We start from the raw sequence: 14208 nt of genomic DNA, 5'->3' as shown, positions 1-14208 counted from the left end.
ATGATGAATCTTATCACCACGACTGTATTATGTTATATAGCGGTTTCGGACCGTGCATGTATACAGATAACATGTTTTTCTATTTAATTTTTTTTTTGTCATTTCTTTATAAAGTGTGACTATATAAAGTGGCCAAAAACAATACAGTAAATTAGAAAGAAACAAAAATCAATTTTTTTCTTTTCTTTTAAACATCGAACAATATTCACTATCAATTTCATCAGACGGCAACATTTTGCACGTATTGTACATACACTATAGTAGCAAAAAGTATATATATATTATATCAATCCCCATGAATGTGTCTCGCTATTAAGCCCTGAGACAGATGAGAAAATATAGAATTAAGAATTCACATTAAAGCAGAGATTAGTTTTCGCTGAACAATCAAAGGTCGCTTCGCTCGGTATTACTACCATGTGTATGATTGGTGGTGTGATTCAGAGAGATAATTGTGGAAGTAGTGTCTCGAGTAAAAATTACTTTCAGAATTCTGTTTTACTATCACTGCTGCTTTCGTTGCTTATGGCTTAAAATTGAGAAAGAAAATTTTTCTTTTAGTTTGGTGTAATTCTCTAATAACAAAATCAAAATCTAAAAAATTTAAATGATTTGACCCCCACATCCTATTTGGCTCCATCAAACACTTAGTCAGTTGCAAGATATTAAGAATTTCTTTTACAACCTGGCGTAAACATTGTATTTTGGTAAAATGTGGTTTTAGTCGGATTGCCTAACATCAACGTCACACGACAATGTAATTTATAGTACAGATTTGTAGTGAATATTTATGCGTTTTACAGGTTTTACAGAAGAATGCCGGCCGGAAGAAAAATTCTGCTATACAACAACGTATATGTTGAGGCTACGAGTGTTCAAACTACCGCTGATTTTCTATGGAAAACGAAAGCTCTGCGCTTTTCACATAAGTCGTTATGATTTGACACTGCAGAAATGTGATTTCCGCTTTCGGAATAATTTTCACTGTCAATCCTAACTTTTCCGAAAGGGCAAGCGTTTATGGTTATTCATTGAATCTGTTACGTTCTTTGCTCAAAGCATCGCTCTGAGTTTTATTCAAAATCTTTCACTTCATTTGTTTAACCACTAATTTTAATAGAAGTAAGAATGTCAAACGTGCAAAAGATATACAAGATATGCATGAAAATGTATCAGAAAGAGATGTAAATAGTTGTCACGCCTAACATAATTTATGAATGATCGCAGAAGACTTGTCCGATTAACCTGTGGGCTCCTAGTGCGCTAGAGCAGTTAGAGATGCTGAGAAACAGGAAACAGGAAGAGAGCTAACAAATAGCTGTTTTCCATGACTTTCCTTAACACAATGCTTTGAAATCGATAACTGGCCCTGGGTCGTGGTGTCCATCAATATTTAAATCAAAGTCAAACCCTTGCCAATTTGAATTTTTGGACATTAAACAATACTTTGAATGGCAGGCACGACTCGGCACTGTAAAACATAAATAACTTAACATTTGACGACAAGCATACCAATGACAAGCATATCGACAAGTAGAAATAAAATCTTTTACTTCATTTGTTTTAGCATACTTATTTGCTATGCAGTGACGACAACGTTAACTGTAAGCTGAATATTTATTTTTTGTTGTCGTTGTCGATAACAGATGATCCGTAAAAGGTCTGGACTAATTTCTAACAGTGCAAAGCATGTGCATGTACGTACATTGAGTTTGTATATAGACGATGCAAGCGACGATTGAATTCTACTTGAAATTATACAAGTGAGATATGTGAGTGAAACCGAATGTATAAAAGCAACTGACAAAGTAGCTGCTATTCAGTAGACGAGTTGAAATTAAAGAGAGAGAAGCGCATCAAAAAAAAGTACATTTTAAGTCGATCACAATTAACAGTTGGAACACAAAATAAAACTGGAATATTCTTGTCGTTGCGCACACAAAAGTAAAAGAAAAATTAAACTGAAACGTAAAAAAATTAATATCAATCAATTCATTGTGTTAAACTCAAACAGTCTACAATTGGAACTTGAACGGAGAGCAGTGAGTGGTGCAAGAGGTTGAACAAATTAAATAAAACGTTTATTAAGTGTTATTCATAGGAATAAAAGAAAAGTGAAAAAACAGACGATTAGTGCAACTGAATCTGTAAAATTGAAATCAATTATTTCAATATTACGGTTGTTCTAGCGGGATTTCTGGAAGAAAAAAATTAATTAAAATTTCATCTGTTTGGTAAATCACAGAAAAATAAATCAAATCAACGAATCGTAATGGCACATTCTGGTAACCATTTACAAAATAATATTGGACATGAAAACCATGGAGACAATGCGGCTCTATTGCCACATTTAGAATCTTTTGAAAAGATGATGAAACTTCCAGTTGTTGAAGCCGCATGGCATCAAGGTCAAGATGTGTACGGGAAAGTTAAAGGTAAGCTTGGCTCTATTATAAAGAATATTTTCGGTTTTAAGTTTCAAGTTACAAATTACCAAGCGATTCCTATTCAATGTCTTCGACAATTTTTTTTGTAATTTTTTTTATTGGTAATTAACAAAGCGCTTACCGAGTACAATGCAACATACAATGCAACAACAGTTTGTTTCTCATTTTATATGACCGGTCAGCATTCTCGTTTCACAATATAATTTGGATGTTTTTTTTTTTTTTGAAATGGTCACAACAATCGCGGAGGGAATGTTTTTTTTTTACAAAATTCATGCACCATGTGACCAGACAAATTTTACTAATTATTTGTTAACGGGACTCTCAGACTCTATCCAAAGCAAAGGAATTTTCCCTGTTTTCTTGGGAATAATGGATGGTCCCACATCAAGGCAAAAATTTTCAATTACAATTTTTTTTTTTAAATCAATGCTACATTAGGTAGGGATAGACCACAATAAAATTCAAAAATACGCGGGAACAAATTTTTACAAGAGTAAATAAATAATGTAATCGAGGATGGTTTGTTCATGATCATTTTAACACACCGATGATGACACAATACCAATATTTCTCAATTGTCGCCGCAGAATGACTGCGGACTTGGACTTACTTATTTCGGATTTTTTTAACATTTTTTTTTTGATCTATAAACTGGAGACAAAGAACAATACCCGTTACACTATGTGAAAGAGAATTTCGACAAACTAAATAATCTAATTGGTACAGCTAACAAAAATACGTTAACTATTGTTCCGCTTTAAACAAACTCCACAAGTTCTGAATAGTATTTTTTCTATATGGAGTCTTTAGTACCCAAAACTTCCTCTTCTTAGTCGATGAAGCCTGCTACCACTGTCTTTGTGATCAACTCAGAGATGTCTTAACCTGTACCTATTCTTTCGGAACCTTGCGTCCACTTGTGTCTTTTGAGTTTTTAAGTAGTAAATTTATCACTAACTTGCATATACATGACGCCCCCGAAGAAAATGAATCGAAGCAAGAATAAACTTTGTTTCTAAAATAATTGTTTTTGTTGTTATTTTCTCTGGAATCGAATTGTGATCCTGTAAAAAAGACTATTAGTGAAGACCTCGTACGTCGAAGGGTCTAAGTCCAACCTTTACACCTCTTAGAAAAAGCAAGGGTATCGCTGTGCAATTATTAAATCTATTATTCTATTATTCAAAGTATCGCCAAGTGTCGGTGGTTACAAATTTTTATTTTGACGAGTAGGGACGTTACAGCTCAATCCCAAGGGGGAGAACGGTATTCCCACTAGTCAAAATAAAAATTCGGAACGTACATACTGTGCTTTACATTATCAGGCATAATTAATATGAGTAAAGCACCATCTTCATTGCCACAACACGTAAAATCTATTACTTCGTTTGTTTTAACATTCATTTCATGGTATAACAGATGATTGTAAATTGCACAATTCTAACATTAATCAGACGATCGAACTTTGTACATTCAACGTGTTACAAGGAGACTATCGCAATGCAGATAAAGTGTATACGACTCATCATATAGCAATGAAAAATACTACTTTCTGAAAGTCACCTTTGAACTACAACGTCACTTTTAGAGGAATTTCAATATAACGAAAGAAAAAAAAAAGGAATCTCTGTATACTATACACCGCACACATGATCTACGCAATGTATTATGTTGCTACTGCCTACTACACAGCAATTATTTAATGCAGGAAATTCCAAAAATAAAACTAGACAAGTATATTATGTTCATAAAGCGCGTCGTTTATTTCCATCAGCAGAAAAACACCACATACTACAAACTCAAACGTGTATGAATCGTTCGACTTTGTACCCGCGTATTTATTTTTATAGAATTGATATCAATTGAAGAAATCGAGCCGATTTGATTGAATTGGTGGATAGTGGAAGAAGAAAAGAACAACGCTCCGAAAACGAGTTTTTCTTTCTTTCGTGTTGTTCATTTCTTTTTTCTCAAGTGTTAAAGTCGGTACGATGAGATAACACGAAGCGAAGGTATAAATCACAATGAAGAAACCCACAAAAAATAAAAATGAAATACTTTTCTCATTTCTCTAATTCATAAAAATATCGAACTATTTTCAGTTCAATAACCTTTGGAACACGAGTCTATTTTTCATATTATTTGAGCGATAAAATTGACATTATGCACTTGGTGTGGTTTAAATTAAACGATGCGTTTTTGAGCACGGGTTTTGTTGTGTTTCGTCGTGTTCCAGTAGACGATTTTTTCTTATGAACGAAAAGTTTCCAAGGCTTAGAGCGAGAGGTAAAATTAATAATAAATCGGGCACAATTCATAAGAAAGATTTTCTTACAGCCTTTTACGGCCAATAACACTTCCAGCCTGGACCATCGGCTCAACATGACTTCCGAAGCACGTCTCGAAGTATGCAAATACTATCTGATGGACGTTAGGTGCTTAATTGATATCTCGCCTTAATGCAGGCTAGATATATGCTCATATCATTTACACATTTAGGCGTATTGTGTTACGTCATACAAGTCACTCAGTGTGCTTGAAAACTGCTTGAGTGAAAATTAGGACATTACCAATGCAGTATATTTGCTAGAAATATTCGATGTAGACTTATCTGACTCTAAAGTTTTCATGAGAGACAGACCTTCGTTAACAAAATTAAAAGTAAATCAGTGTCACATCAAGTTTTCCAACTCAATGCAACGGTATCGCGGTGCAAATTAGCGGATATTGTTGAACAAGGTGTCAACTTGAGAAGCGTTGAAGCATTTTGTTTTAGCTATTTCACATGATCTACTGTGCTCTGATCAATTATTTTTAATATCCACCGACCGAGACCGGACCACATGACCACGTTTGCCATTTTTTTTTCGATAACATTGAAGTTGAACTTATAGAATTCAGAGAAACGATGAGAGAGTGCATTTATATTCTGCAAATCATGTTTTGACTGAATAAATACGTCTAATTTATGATGTATATTCGTGTACGTACATGTACAATGTGTTCCCTTATCATTTATCAGGTTAAATTAGATTTATTTTAATTTAAATTAATTTTTTTTAAATGAATTATGTATTTTAATAGATTGATTGCACTAAGTGTCTTCATATATTTCGAATAACAAGAAATTAACATCCGTTGGTTGGTGATAACATTTTATTTAAAATGCACATGAATTCTGGTCAAATGTAATTATTCTTGCTTGGATTGGATAACCTGTTGACTCTGTTGAGAAGATATTCCTTCGGTTTTTTTTTTTCGCTTCTTTATTTTTAATATTATTGATAATGTATCTGGCATCGTTTTGTGGTCAAAGTGTTTGTCCTTCAAAACGTTTTTTTCTCTCGATAAAACAAAAATTTACGTCCGTTGTGTACATTGAACATTGATCACTACAGTTGCCCGAAAGTCGAAAATGATGTTCTAAGTTTTCTGAGCAAAAAATGTCCCCCTATCCCATTATACTCTCGAGCCCACTTAGACTGTTGGTACAGAATCCAATGATCGAATTTAGCCTTGGAAATTAGAAACAAATTTTCCAACGAAAAAAAAAACTTCAATAAAATTTCGACATCTACAAAATGACCGTGTGTCTATACTTGGAATCAATTTAAACTTTCAACACTCATGATAAATTGATTGGAAATGTATTGTCTCATTTCGCGTCTCTCGTTCAAAGTTCATTCGTTCAATAATTTCAAATCAATTTTTTTGCATTCAGTTTTGCAAACAGACTCATTCGCTTCTTTTCGACGGGGTACTATTGCATCGTTCATCTTAACACTATAATGCAAGTCTTTGACATAGACAAATCATTTTTATCACAAACACAAAAAAAAGAAGTCAGAGTTTCAATTGGTTTTCATTGAAAAATGGTTACCTACAAAATCGATCTAATCGAATAACTGAAAATTAATTTGAATAACCTTATTGTCACAATGACATTCGTTACAATTACACTTCAATAATAACCGTACATATAGTGAAGGGTATTTTGTAGGCAAATCTATGCATATAATATACTGGAACGTATTAGGCCGAGAGCACATAGAACACTGATACATAAGTCAGTCGACTTGGAACTCCCGACAAGAAATGCTTTTGTTTTACGATTTCTTTGTCTTTTAGCGATACGAGTGCCAAGTGCTCTAATGAGGGTAGTCCTAGTATGTATCTCTGTTTACACACATTGTAGAAATTTCAAAATCGTGTTTTCAACTTATGTGTCCTTTCAATCCTTCCATTTTAATATCAATCTCGATCTTCTACAATCTGAATTTTGCTGAAACAATTGTACAAGCAATTAGTACTTCTCTATAACCATAAGTAGGATGGACATTGAACTTAATTTGTAAAATTCCATTTTTATTTTAGGCCACAATTCCATCTTCAATTGGGCCTTCTGTGCAGCCGAAGCATCCGTACAATTGGCTATCAATACCGCTGCGCCACTCGTTCAAAAGCTCGATCGACCCATTCAATATGTTGATCAAACGCTCTGCACCGGCATCGATAAACTTGAAGCAAAAGCACCAATCATTAAGGAACAGCCGCAAGACATTTACATTCAAGCCAAAAACAAGGTGGTAGATGTCGTTCAGCCGACATTGAGCCGAGTGTGTTCGTTACGTGCTGCTGGTCAGCAAAGGGCTGCATCGTTGAAAGACTTATCGTGGCAGAAGGCGAATGAAGTGTTGGCCACCCAATATGGAAGCATGGCTGTAGCTGGTGTCGATACAACATCGGCATTAGCTGAACGTTTATTGGATTATTATTTCCCAAGATCGGAAAGTGATACAGAAGATGATAATAGTGAGTATTTTTTCTTTTATAACGTGTAAGTCATGGAATTGAATTTATTTTACCAGTTGGACATGCGATCGTCATATTTTTCCATAATTTATTAAAATTGTCTCAATCAATGAGTTGCATGATTGTCTTCGTAATTTTTAAAAAAAAAACATTTTCAATCAGACCCCCAAAATTCTAATTAAGTTTCAGTTCAATTGAATATCATTTCCTCGTCTCACTTGCATTAAATTTTTTAGTTTCAATTTTGTGCCGTTTTCTTGTCGCCAAACTTATTGCATGTGAACTGACCATATCGCCAGTTTTCATTGATTTTAAAATATTGTTTGATTGGATCGGCACTGACGACTTTTAAAAATCGTACAATACTTTCGCAGCTCAATTTTAAAACAGTTTCAGAAATCTCTACTTTACCCCGACCGGCCCTATCGACTTATCTCAGTCGTAAATTAGTAGTAAAATATAGCGTTATTACGCTCTAGCAATAGATTGAAATATTCACTACACAGCTTTTGTGCACAAATGGTGGTATATTGGGTTGAATGGGTGGCGTTGCCCTGAGTACGAAATACGCATCCGTTGGTCCCAATGACGTTATTGGCTCCTATGCAGCCTCTTCAACAAAAAAAAAAAAATAATTAAAAAGTAATGGGAACGGGACAGTTAATGGTGCACCAAGTTCATATAACGACCCGAAATGGTTAGTATAATATCGAAGATAGACAAAAATTACCCAAACATGTCTACCCTCGATATTGTACTAACGATTGGTAGTTGAGACTTTTTGAGTGGTTATTTGATCTCACGGGACCCTATATATCTGCTGCACCAATAACTGTCCCATATCCAGTACTTTTTCATTTTTATTTGTGAAGCGGCTTCAGCGAAGCCACAAACATAGTTGGGACTAACGGATGCGTGCTTCGCGGGACACAGATCCATCCAACGCGCAATGCATAATTGCACATTCCAAAATTGTTACCTATTGTTTGTCTATATGCAGCATACACTCGAAACAAAACAAATCGAAAGACTAAGCAAATCAAATTGTTAAATAAAAGAAACCAAAACCAAAACAAAAAAACTTTTTTTTATTTCAGCACCGATTCAAGCCGATGCTGATCCAGTTCTTCATACATGCCAGACCGTTGGTCGTCTATCTAATAAAGTTGCTCGTCGAGTTTACCGTACCGTCTCACGTCAGGTTAAACTCCTCAAAAAAGAGGATGTCCATGAATATGTTGCTTCCTTAATTGCCGTTCTACGGTTAACGCAATACTTAAATTTCATTAATGAACGTGTGCAATCTTCGGTACCAACAAACAATTCGTCACCGAACCACGAGTAACGGATTATAATTCTGCAATTTTTTTGTTGTTGTTTCATTTACATTTACAAAAAACAAAAAAGAATTTTTTTTATTGTGTCAGAAATTATTATTTAAAGGAAATTGGAACAAAAATCTTCGTTTAATTTTGTAGCGCACACAAAAAAAACGGTTGCGTTCAAAATGTTTTTTCAACTTTTTTTTTTGCGTAAAACTGCGGGGTGTGTCTCCGAAAAAATTAATTAAGCGAGAAGACATCACAGATTTTTGAGAATTAATTTGAACTAAACAGGATGTAATGTTAAGAGTTAATTGGTTCCCGTTTCGTTAAAATGAAATGAAAAAAAAAAATATTTAATTTCATTGCAAAATGTTTTTATTAAGCTCAGAGAACATCCCCACTAATATTTTGGTGAACAAATGAATTTTTTTGGTAAAAAATATTTAAAATCAAAATTTTCTTATATAATAGCAATACAGCCGTCGTTTCATGTAGATAGAGGAAATGGAACTGCCATTTTGCATATACGTTAAATTTTTCTCTCCATTTTCTTGTCGCAACGTGTGAATGTTCATTTCAATGTTTTTTTTTTTTTAGAAATTTTATGCCACACATTTTTCTTTGTTGTACATAATAATGCCAAATAACATAAAATTGCGAAAAATTAAAGTTAATTTTTTCTAGTTCCTAGGTGTTTGTCATAAAATTATATTAAAGTAAAACAAACAAAACATAAACAGAAAAAGTAAACAATTATGATAGAAATAAAACGGAAATATATCAAGTCACAATTTTCTAATTAAAATAATTTTATAGAGAAAAAAAGTTAAATAAAATTTTTATATAATTATTGTAATTGAATTAGTCATATATTGAGAGTGTGCCAAATTTTATACTTATTATTATACTATATCGAATAAAACTCCTTTTTGTAGTTTTATAATTAAAAATGTTTTGGTTTTTTTCTCCTAATTTCCGAATTACTGGGACTTTCCGAGAACAATATCGAACACCTATACGGCTGGGACTGACTCGAGAAAGCCATTTTTTTTTTAAATAAACCTTTATTTATCGTTCCTATTAATTTCTGAGTGGAGCACAACGTAGTCTAGTAACATTCGTACGAAACTTCGAAAAGTCCATCCGGGCAACAGTTTGCGTTTGAAGAACATCAATATTTAACTGAAACAAACTAATTTCACATGGGCCGAAATTCGTCCTTTTCATCGAATTTCACGAGGACACCACTAACTAAATCAGTGCTGGATTTTTAACGTTACAAACTGGCAACGGACCAAAAGCAACAACAGAGCTAACCCACAGCGCGAGGCTATTAGACTAACGAGCAGAAAACCAAAACAATTCTTCCTTTTACAAAATTTATTGAAAACAACCAAAACGCATACTCCTTTCCAAATTTATTGGACAAACAGCACTGAGATAATAAAACAAAATTGCTTCAAGTTTACTTTTGATTGAAGATCCTGTGTAATTTCAAATCGTTGCGCTCTTATTCAGAGCGATTGGAATCACTAAAAATACCCCCAGCTGAAATGCCTAAGATAAATCGCTAAAACAAGAGTAACAAAAACAAACAGAGAATTCGATTCTCTTCCCTCCCATGGGATGCGTAAAGCAATGTACAAAGAAAAACGGGCTGTTTCGACCTCGAAACTCAACGGCGGTCACAAATCGAGGACACCACTAACTAAATCAGTGCGAGGACACCACTAACTAAATCAGTGCCACTGTGTTCCAAGGTCGAAACAGCTTTTCTTTGTGTTGACTTGCTCACGCTTTTTGCACTTTACGTGTATGGGGAGGGAAGAGGAATTTTGACCTCTGTTGACTGTAAGCTTGAATTTCTTTTGCCGTTTGTCTCTTTTGATTTTTTCGAATAAATTGAAACAGCCTAATGGTGGATTTGAGTTTTGATTCGGTTCTTTAAATAAATTGAAACAGCCGAATGGTGGAATTAGTTTTGATTTGATTTTTGTTTGGAAGTTTGAAAATAAATTGTAACAGCCAGATGGTGGAATCTGTTCTTTATTTCCGTTACAGGTTTCGTTGCCCAATCCTGACTTCTTCGTCTTAGGTTGCTCCTTCTCACTTACGATGACTGTATGTTGCGTTATGTTTGAAGCCTGGTCCGCTACGGTGTTTCTGTTCGTAGCGTTAAAGATGAGAGACATGTTTGCTCTATTTGAATTTGATGTAAAATCCATTACCAAACTCAGGATAAATGTTGAAAACTCTCGTTTTCGTGTGTATTTGATCTAGGTTTCGCCTCAGATCGACAAAATTCACACGAACAATCTAATTTTCAACTTTTTATCCCTTATCATGTAAATAACTATTAAATCTAACCAGAGCCGAAAAAAGGCGTCCGTACGTTTTTTCTAGTAGTTTTTGACCGCCCCTCCCTTACGTCCAGGTTTTTCATTCTTCATCTTTACATTGTTTTTCCGGTTTTGTTGCGCTAATGCTGAACGTCTTTTATGGACAACCCACTAGACAAAACGATAAAAATAAGCTCTGAGTAGATTGAATAGTTTTATAGGCAGTTTTATCGAAACAGTTTTTCAAACTTAATTCAGAGGAGTCTTCATCAATTCATCTATGAAACCTGACTTACCTATAAAGTGTGCGCGATGGTTCGTGGTTAGCACGAATGGAATGGAATGAAGTATAGATCATTTTTTGAAAACATGAAACATGCACATGAAACATGTATCTTGTTTGTAATGTAACCTCAGATTCAATGATTTGACACAAAAATATAGTTTTCTGTGTATATTTAAAAAATTGAATTTTCTCCATTGAGTCATTTTAGGCCAAATAACCACTCACCCCACAAACACGTCAGAGACTTTTTTTTTCAAAAGCTATTTATTTTTGGATTACCTACAAAGTTCCCAAGAATTTAAGTGTGGTTATTCTTCTGGCAAAAATTCCACATATCAGAATGTGCAAACTCTCTCTAGATAAAGGGCAATCGAAAATGTTTTCTTAAAATGTTAACTATACCATTAAACAAGCGAACAAGATTCAAACAAAACGGATTTCTAAAAATGTTTATGTTATTAGATAAGGAGGTGAATTCTTGAGATTGAGTTCAAATATCGCTTAGGTTGGTACCATCTAAATCGTGTTGCTATAAGAAATTTGGTTCACATTATTAAAATGATTTTACTTGGGACACTCTTGTCAGATAAAAATCGAGGGGGTCCCCCACTGAAAAGAGTTGCATAGAGTTGCAATCTGAAAAAAAAGAGTTGCAAAAGAGTTGCACGCAAAAATAAAGAGTTCCAAAAGATTTGCTCGCGAAAAAAAAGAGTTGCAAAAGAGTTGTACGCCGAAAAAAAGAGTTGCATGTGCAAAAAATAAAGAGTTGCAGAAAAGTTGCAAAAGACAGAAGAGTTGCACATTCAAAATCTGGAATTAACACAGAAAAAAGATCTTCATTCTATAAATAAATTTGGTAGATTCTATACAATTGATGTAAGAATACATAGATAAGAGATTCAATAAAATTATTAAAAGAATTTCGAGAACGAACGTTAGAGACACAATCTTTGTTTGTAGAGAACACCAACTGACAAGAAATTTAAAATTTTGACACTTGTTTTGACAGATGTTCACAAATGTCCTCCCATTTTCTCACATAATTTTGGCTTTTCATTGTAAAAATTTCGAAAATTCGCCGCAAGACAACAAAAAATGATTAGAAACGTTTCACTACATTGTAATAGTAGAAATCTAAAGAGTCTCTACCATTACGTGAAGGTGGAACAAATCGAGAATTAGAAACAAGCCACACAACTGAATATTTACTTCCTTTTTACTACCTAAGGAAATATCCTATTTCTCAAAAAGATTTTACAGAATCTTGGGAAGTAATGCAAATATAAAGTATAAATTGAGATTGGCTCGTTCGGTTTGTGTTTTTTATGTAGGTGGAAGCACGGGGTTTCGGGGGGTTTTGAAATTAATTTTCGCTATGTTTCTAACATTGTAATAGGTTTCTTCCATCGTACGGTAAAAACGAATTTTGACAAGCCGAAAACGAACGAGAGCATCCACAGAAGCAAACATAACCGCAACTTGAAAAAAAATTGTTCGTTGAAACTTCAAAGTGAGGTTGTGTTGCCTTCTCTGTGGATGACGATTGACACTTTGAACGGCCTTGGAAGAAACCTATGTCAAATATGTCTAAGGTCGTTTAATTTGTGCTAGGTGAAGTCCTTTTTCACTAAGCAATCAGCGTAACCTTCGTAAATAAAAAATCTTGAATTTGTCAACAATGTGTGGCAACATGTAAAAAACAAAAATCAAAACCCCCCCAAAACCGGTGGCGATCCACTTGTCAACGGACAATACATAAACAAATTCCATCCCCTATTGACTTCGGTTCCCAACATTAATCTTTTTTATCGAGTAACGTACTAAAATGCAAAATAACATTTTATATTCAATTCATAGCCAACCATTCATTTCTATCTTTGAATAATTTTCAAGTAATTATATCTCTGATTTCTGATAATAACACCGATTTTCGGTCCATCGGAACGGTGCGTTCGATGAAAAAGAGCTGCATTTTATAAAAAGAGTTGCACGCCGAAAAAAGAGTTGCAAAGAGTTGCATGCCGAGAAAAAGAGTTGCACGAGGAAACAGAGTTGCAAATTAAGTGCGGTTCCCCTCGGTAAAAATCCTGTAGTTAATTTGGAAATGGAACAGCAATCAAGTTAATCGTTGAACGTTTGCTTAATACGCAAGAGGTCTCGGGTTCAAATCTTATTTTGGCACGTACAACAGAAATTTTATTTTCAAATTTCAATTTGATTTCTAATACCTTACATTCTTCATTTTCAAATAATTTGTCTAACGATCGGTGTATCCGAAGCAATATAACGTCTAAAAAATAATTATACTAAATATTCACACAACTACTGATGCTGAAACCGAGGGTTATTGATTAAGCAATAATTTAACGGGTAGTTCTTAACAGACTAAAGAACTATTTAAATTACACTTAAAAATTCTAAATTTTGACTGATTAAGTTTCGGTTTATCAAATCATAGCCTCCATTTGAGTTTAAAGGGGGCTATGACTTGATAATGATAGTGGTCGGAACGTAAACCGAAATTTAAGTAGTTACCATAAAGATCTGTAAGTTAATAAGCTGTTGTATTGCTTTGTTCCGACCAATGTTGAAGTTTTTTTATTTTATCTCGCCTCATCAGTACATCTATGTCTTGCCAGGACAATGTGTATATCAGCACGACACAAACCAGAGTGACATAGTCACGTCGGTTGCATCGGCAAAAATACTTTTCGTCATCTGTTCAAAACTCGTTTTTCGCTTTGCTGCTATATCTGCCACATAAAGCATTGTTGGATCTCTCACATCATTTTTTACGTTGAAATAAAAAAATTTCAACATAGGTCGGAACGGAACAAAGTAATACAACAGCTCAGTAATTTAATACTACTAGACCAGCAATACAACAATTACAAATTAAGATCTGTAAGGTGTAATCATACTGAATATTATTGAGGGGAACTTCTAAAATACCTTTAACGAGTGTTAATAGATATGGAATTTTGCAGTAAGAAAAT

The 14208-nt window shown here is 34.1% G+C and overlaps 2 protein-coding genes across 2 annotated transcripts in view; one reads left to right on the top strand and one right to left on the bottom strand.

The window, feature by feature from the left end:
* LOC119068971 overlaps window positions 1–14208 on the bottom strand; it is a 115487-nt gene that overhangs the window by 27827 nt on the left and 73452 nt on the right. The window lies entirely within an intron of this gene.
* On the top strand, window positions 1763–9530 carry LOC119068997 (lipid storage droplets surface-binding protein 2). The gene is made up of 3 exons (XM_037172874.1): window positions 1763–2435; window positions 6825–7262; window positions 8360–9530. The coding sequence occupies exons 1-3, from the start codon at window positions 2273–2275 to the stop codon at window positions 8605–8607; spliced, it is 849 nt and encodes a 282-aa protein (XP_037028769.1). The 5' UTR covers window positions 1763–2272; the 3' UTR covers window positions 8608–9530.

Source organism: Bradysia coprophila (genome assembly GCF_014529535.1).
Source record: "Bradysia coprophila strain Holo2 chromosome X unlocalized genomic scaffold, BU_Bcop_v1 contig_20, whole genome shotgun sequence".
NCBI classification, from domain to species: domain Eukaryota; kingdom Metazoa; phylum Arthropoda; class Insecta; order Diptera; family Sciaridae; genus Bradysia; species Bradysia coprophila.
This window is presented reverse-complemented; position numbering and strand designations above follow the sequence as displayed.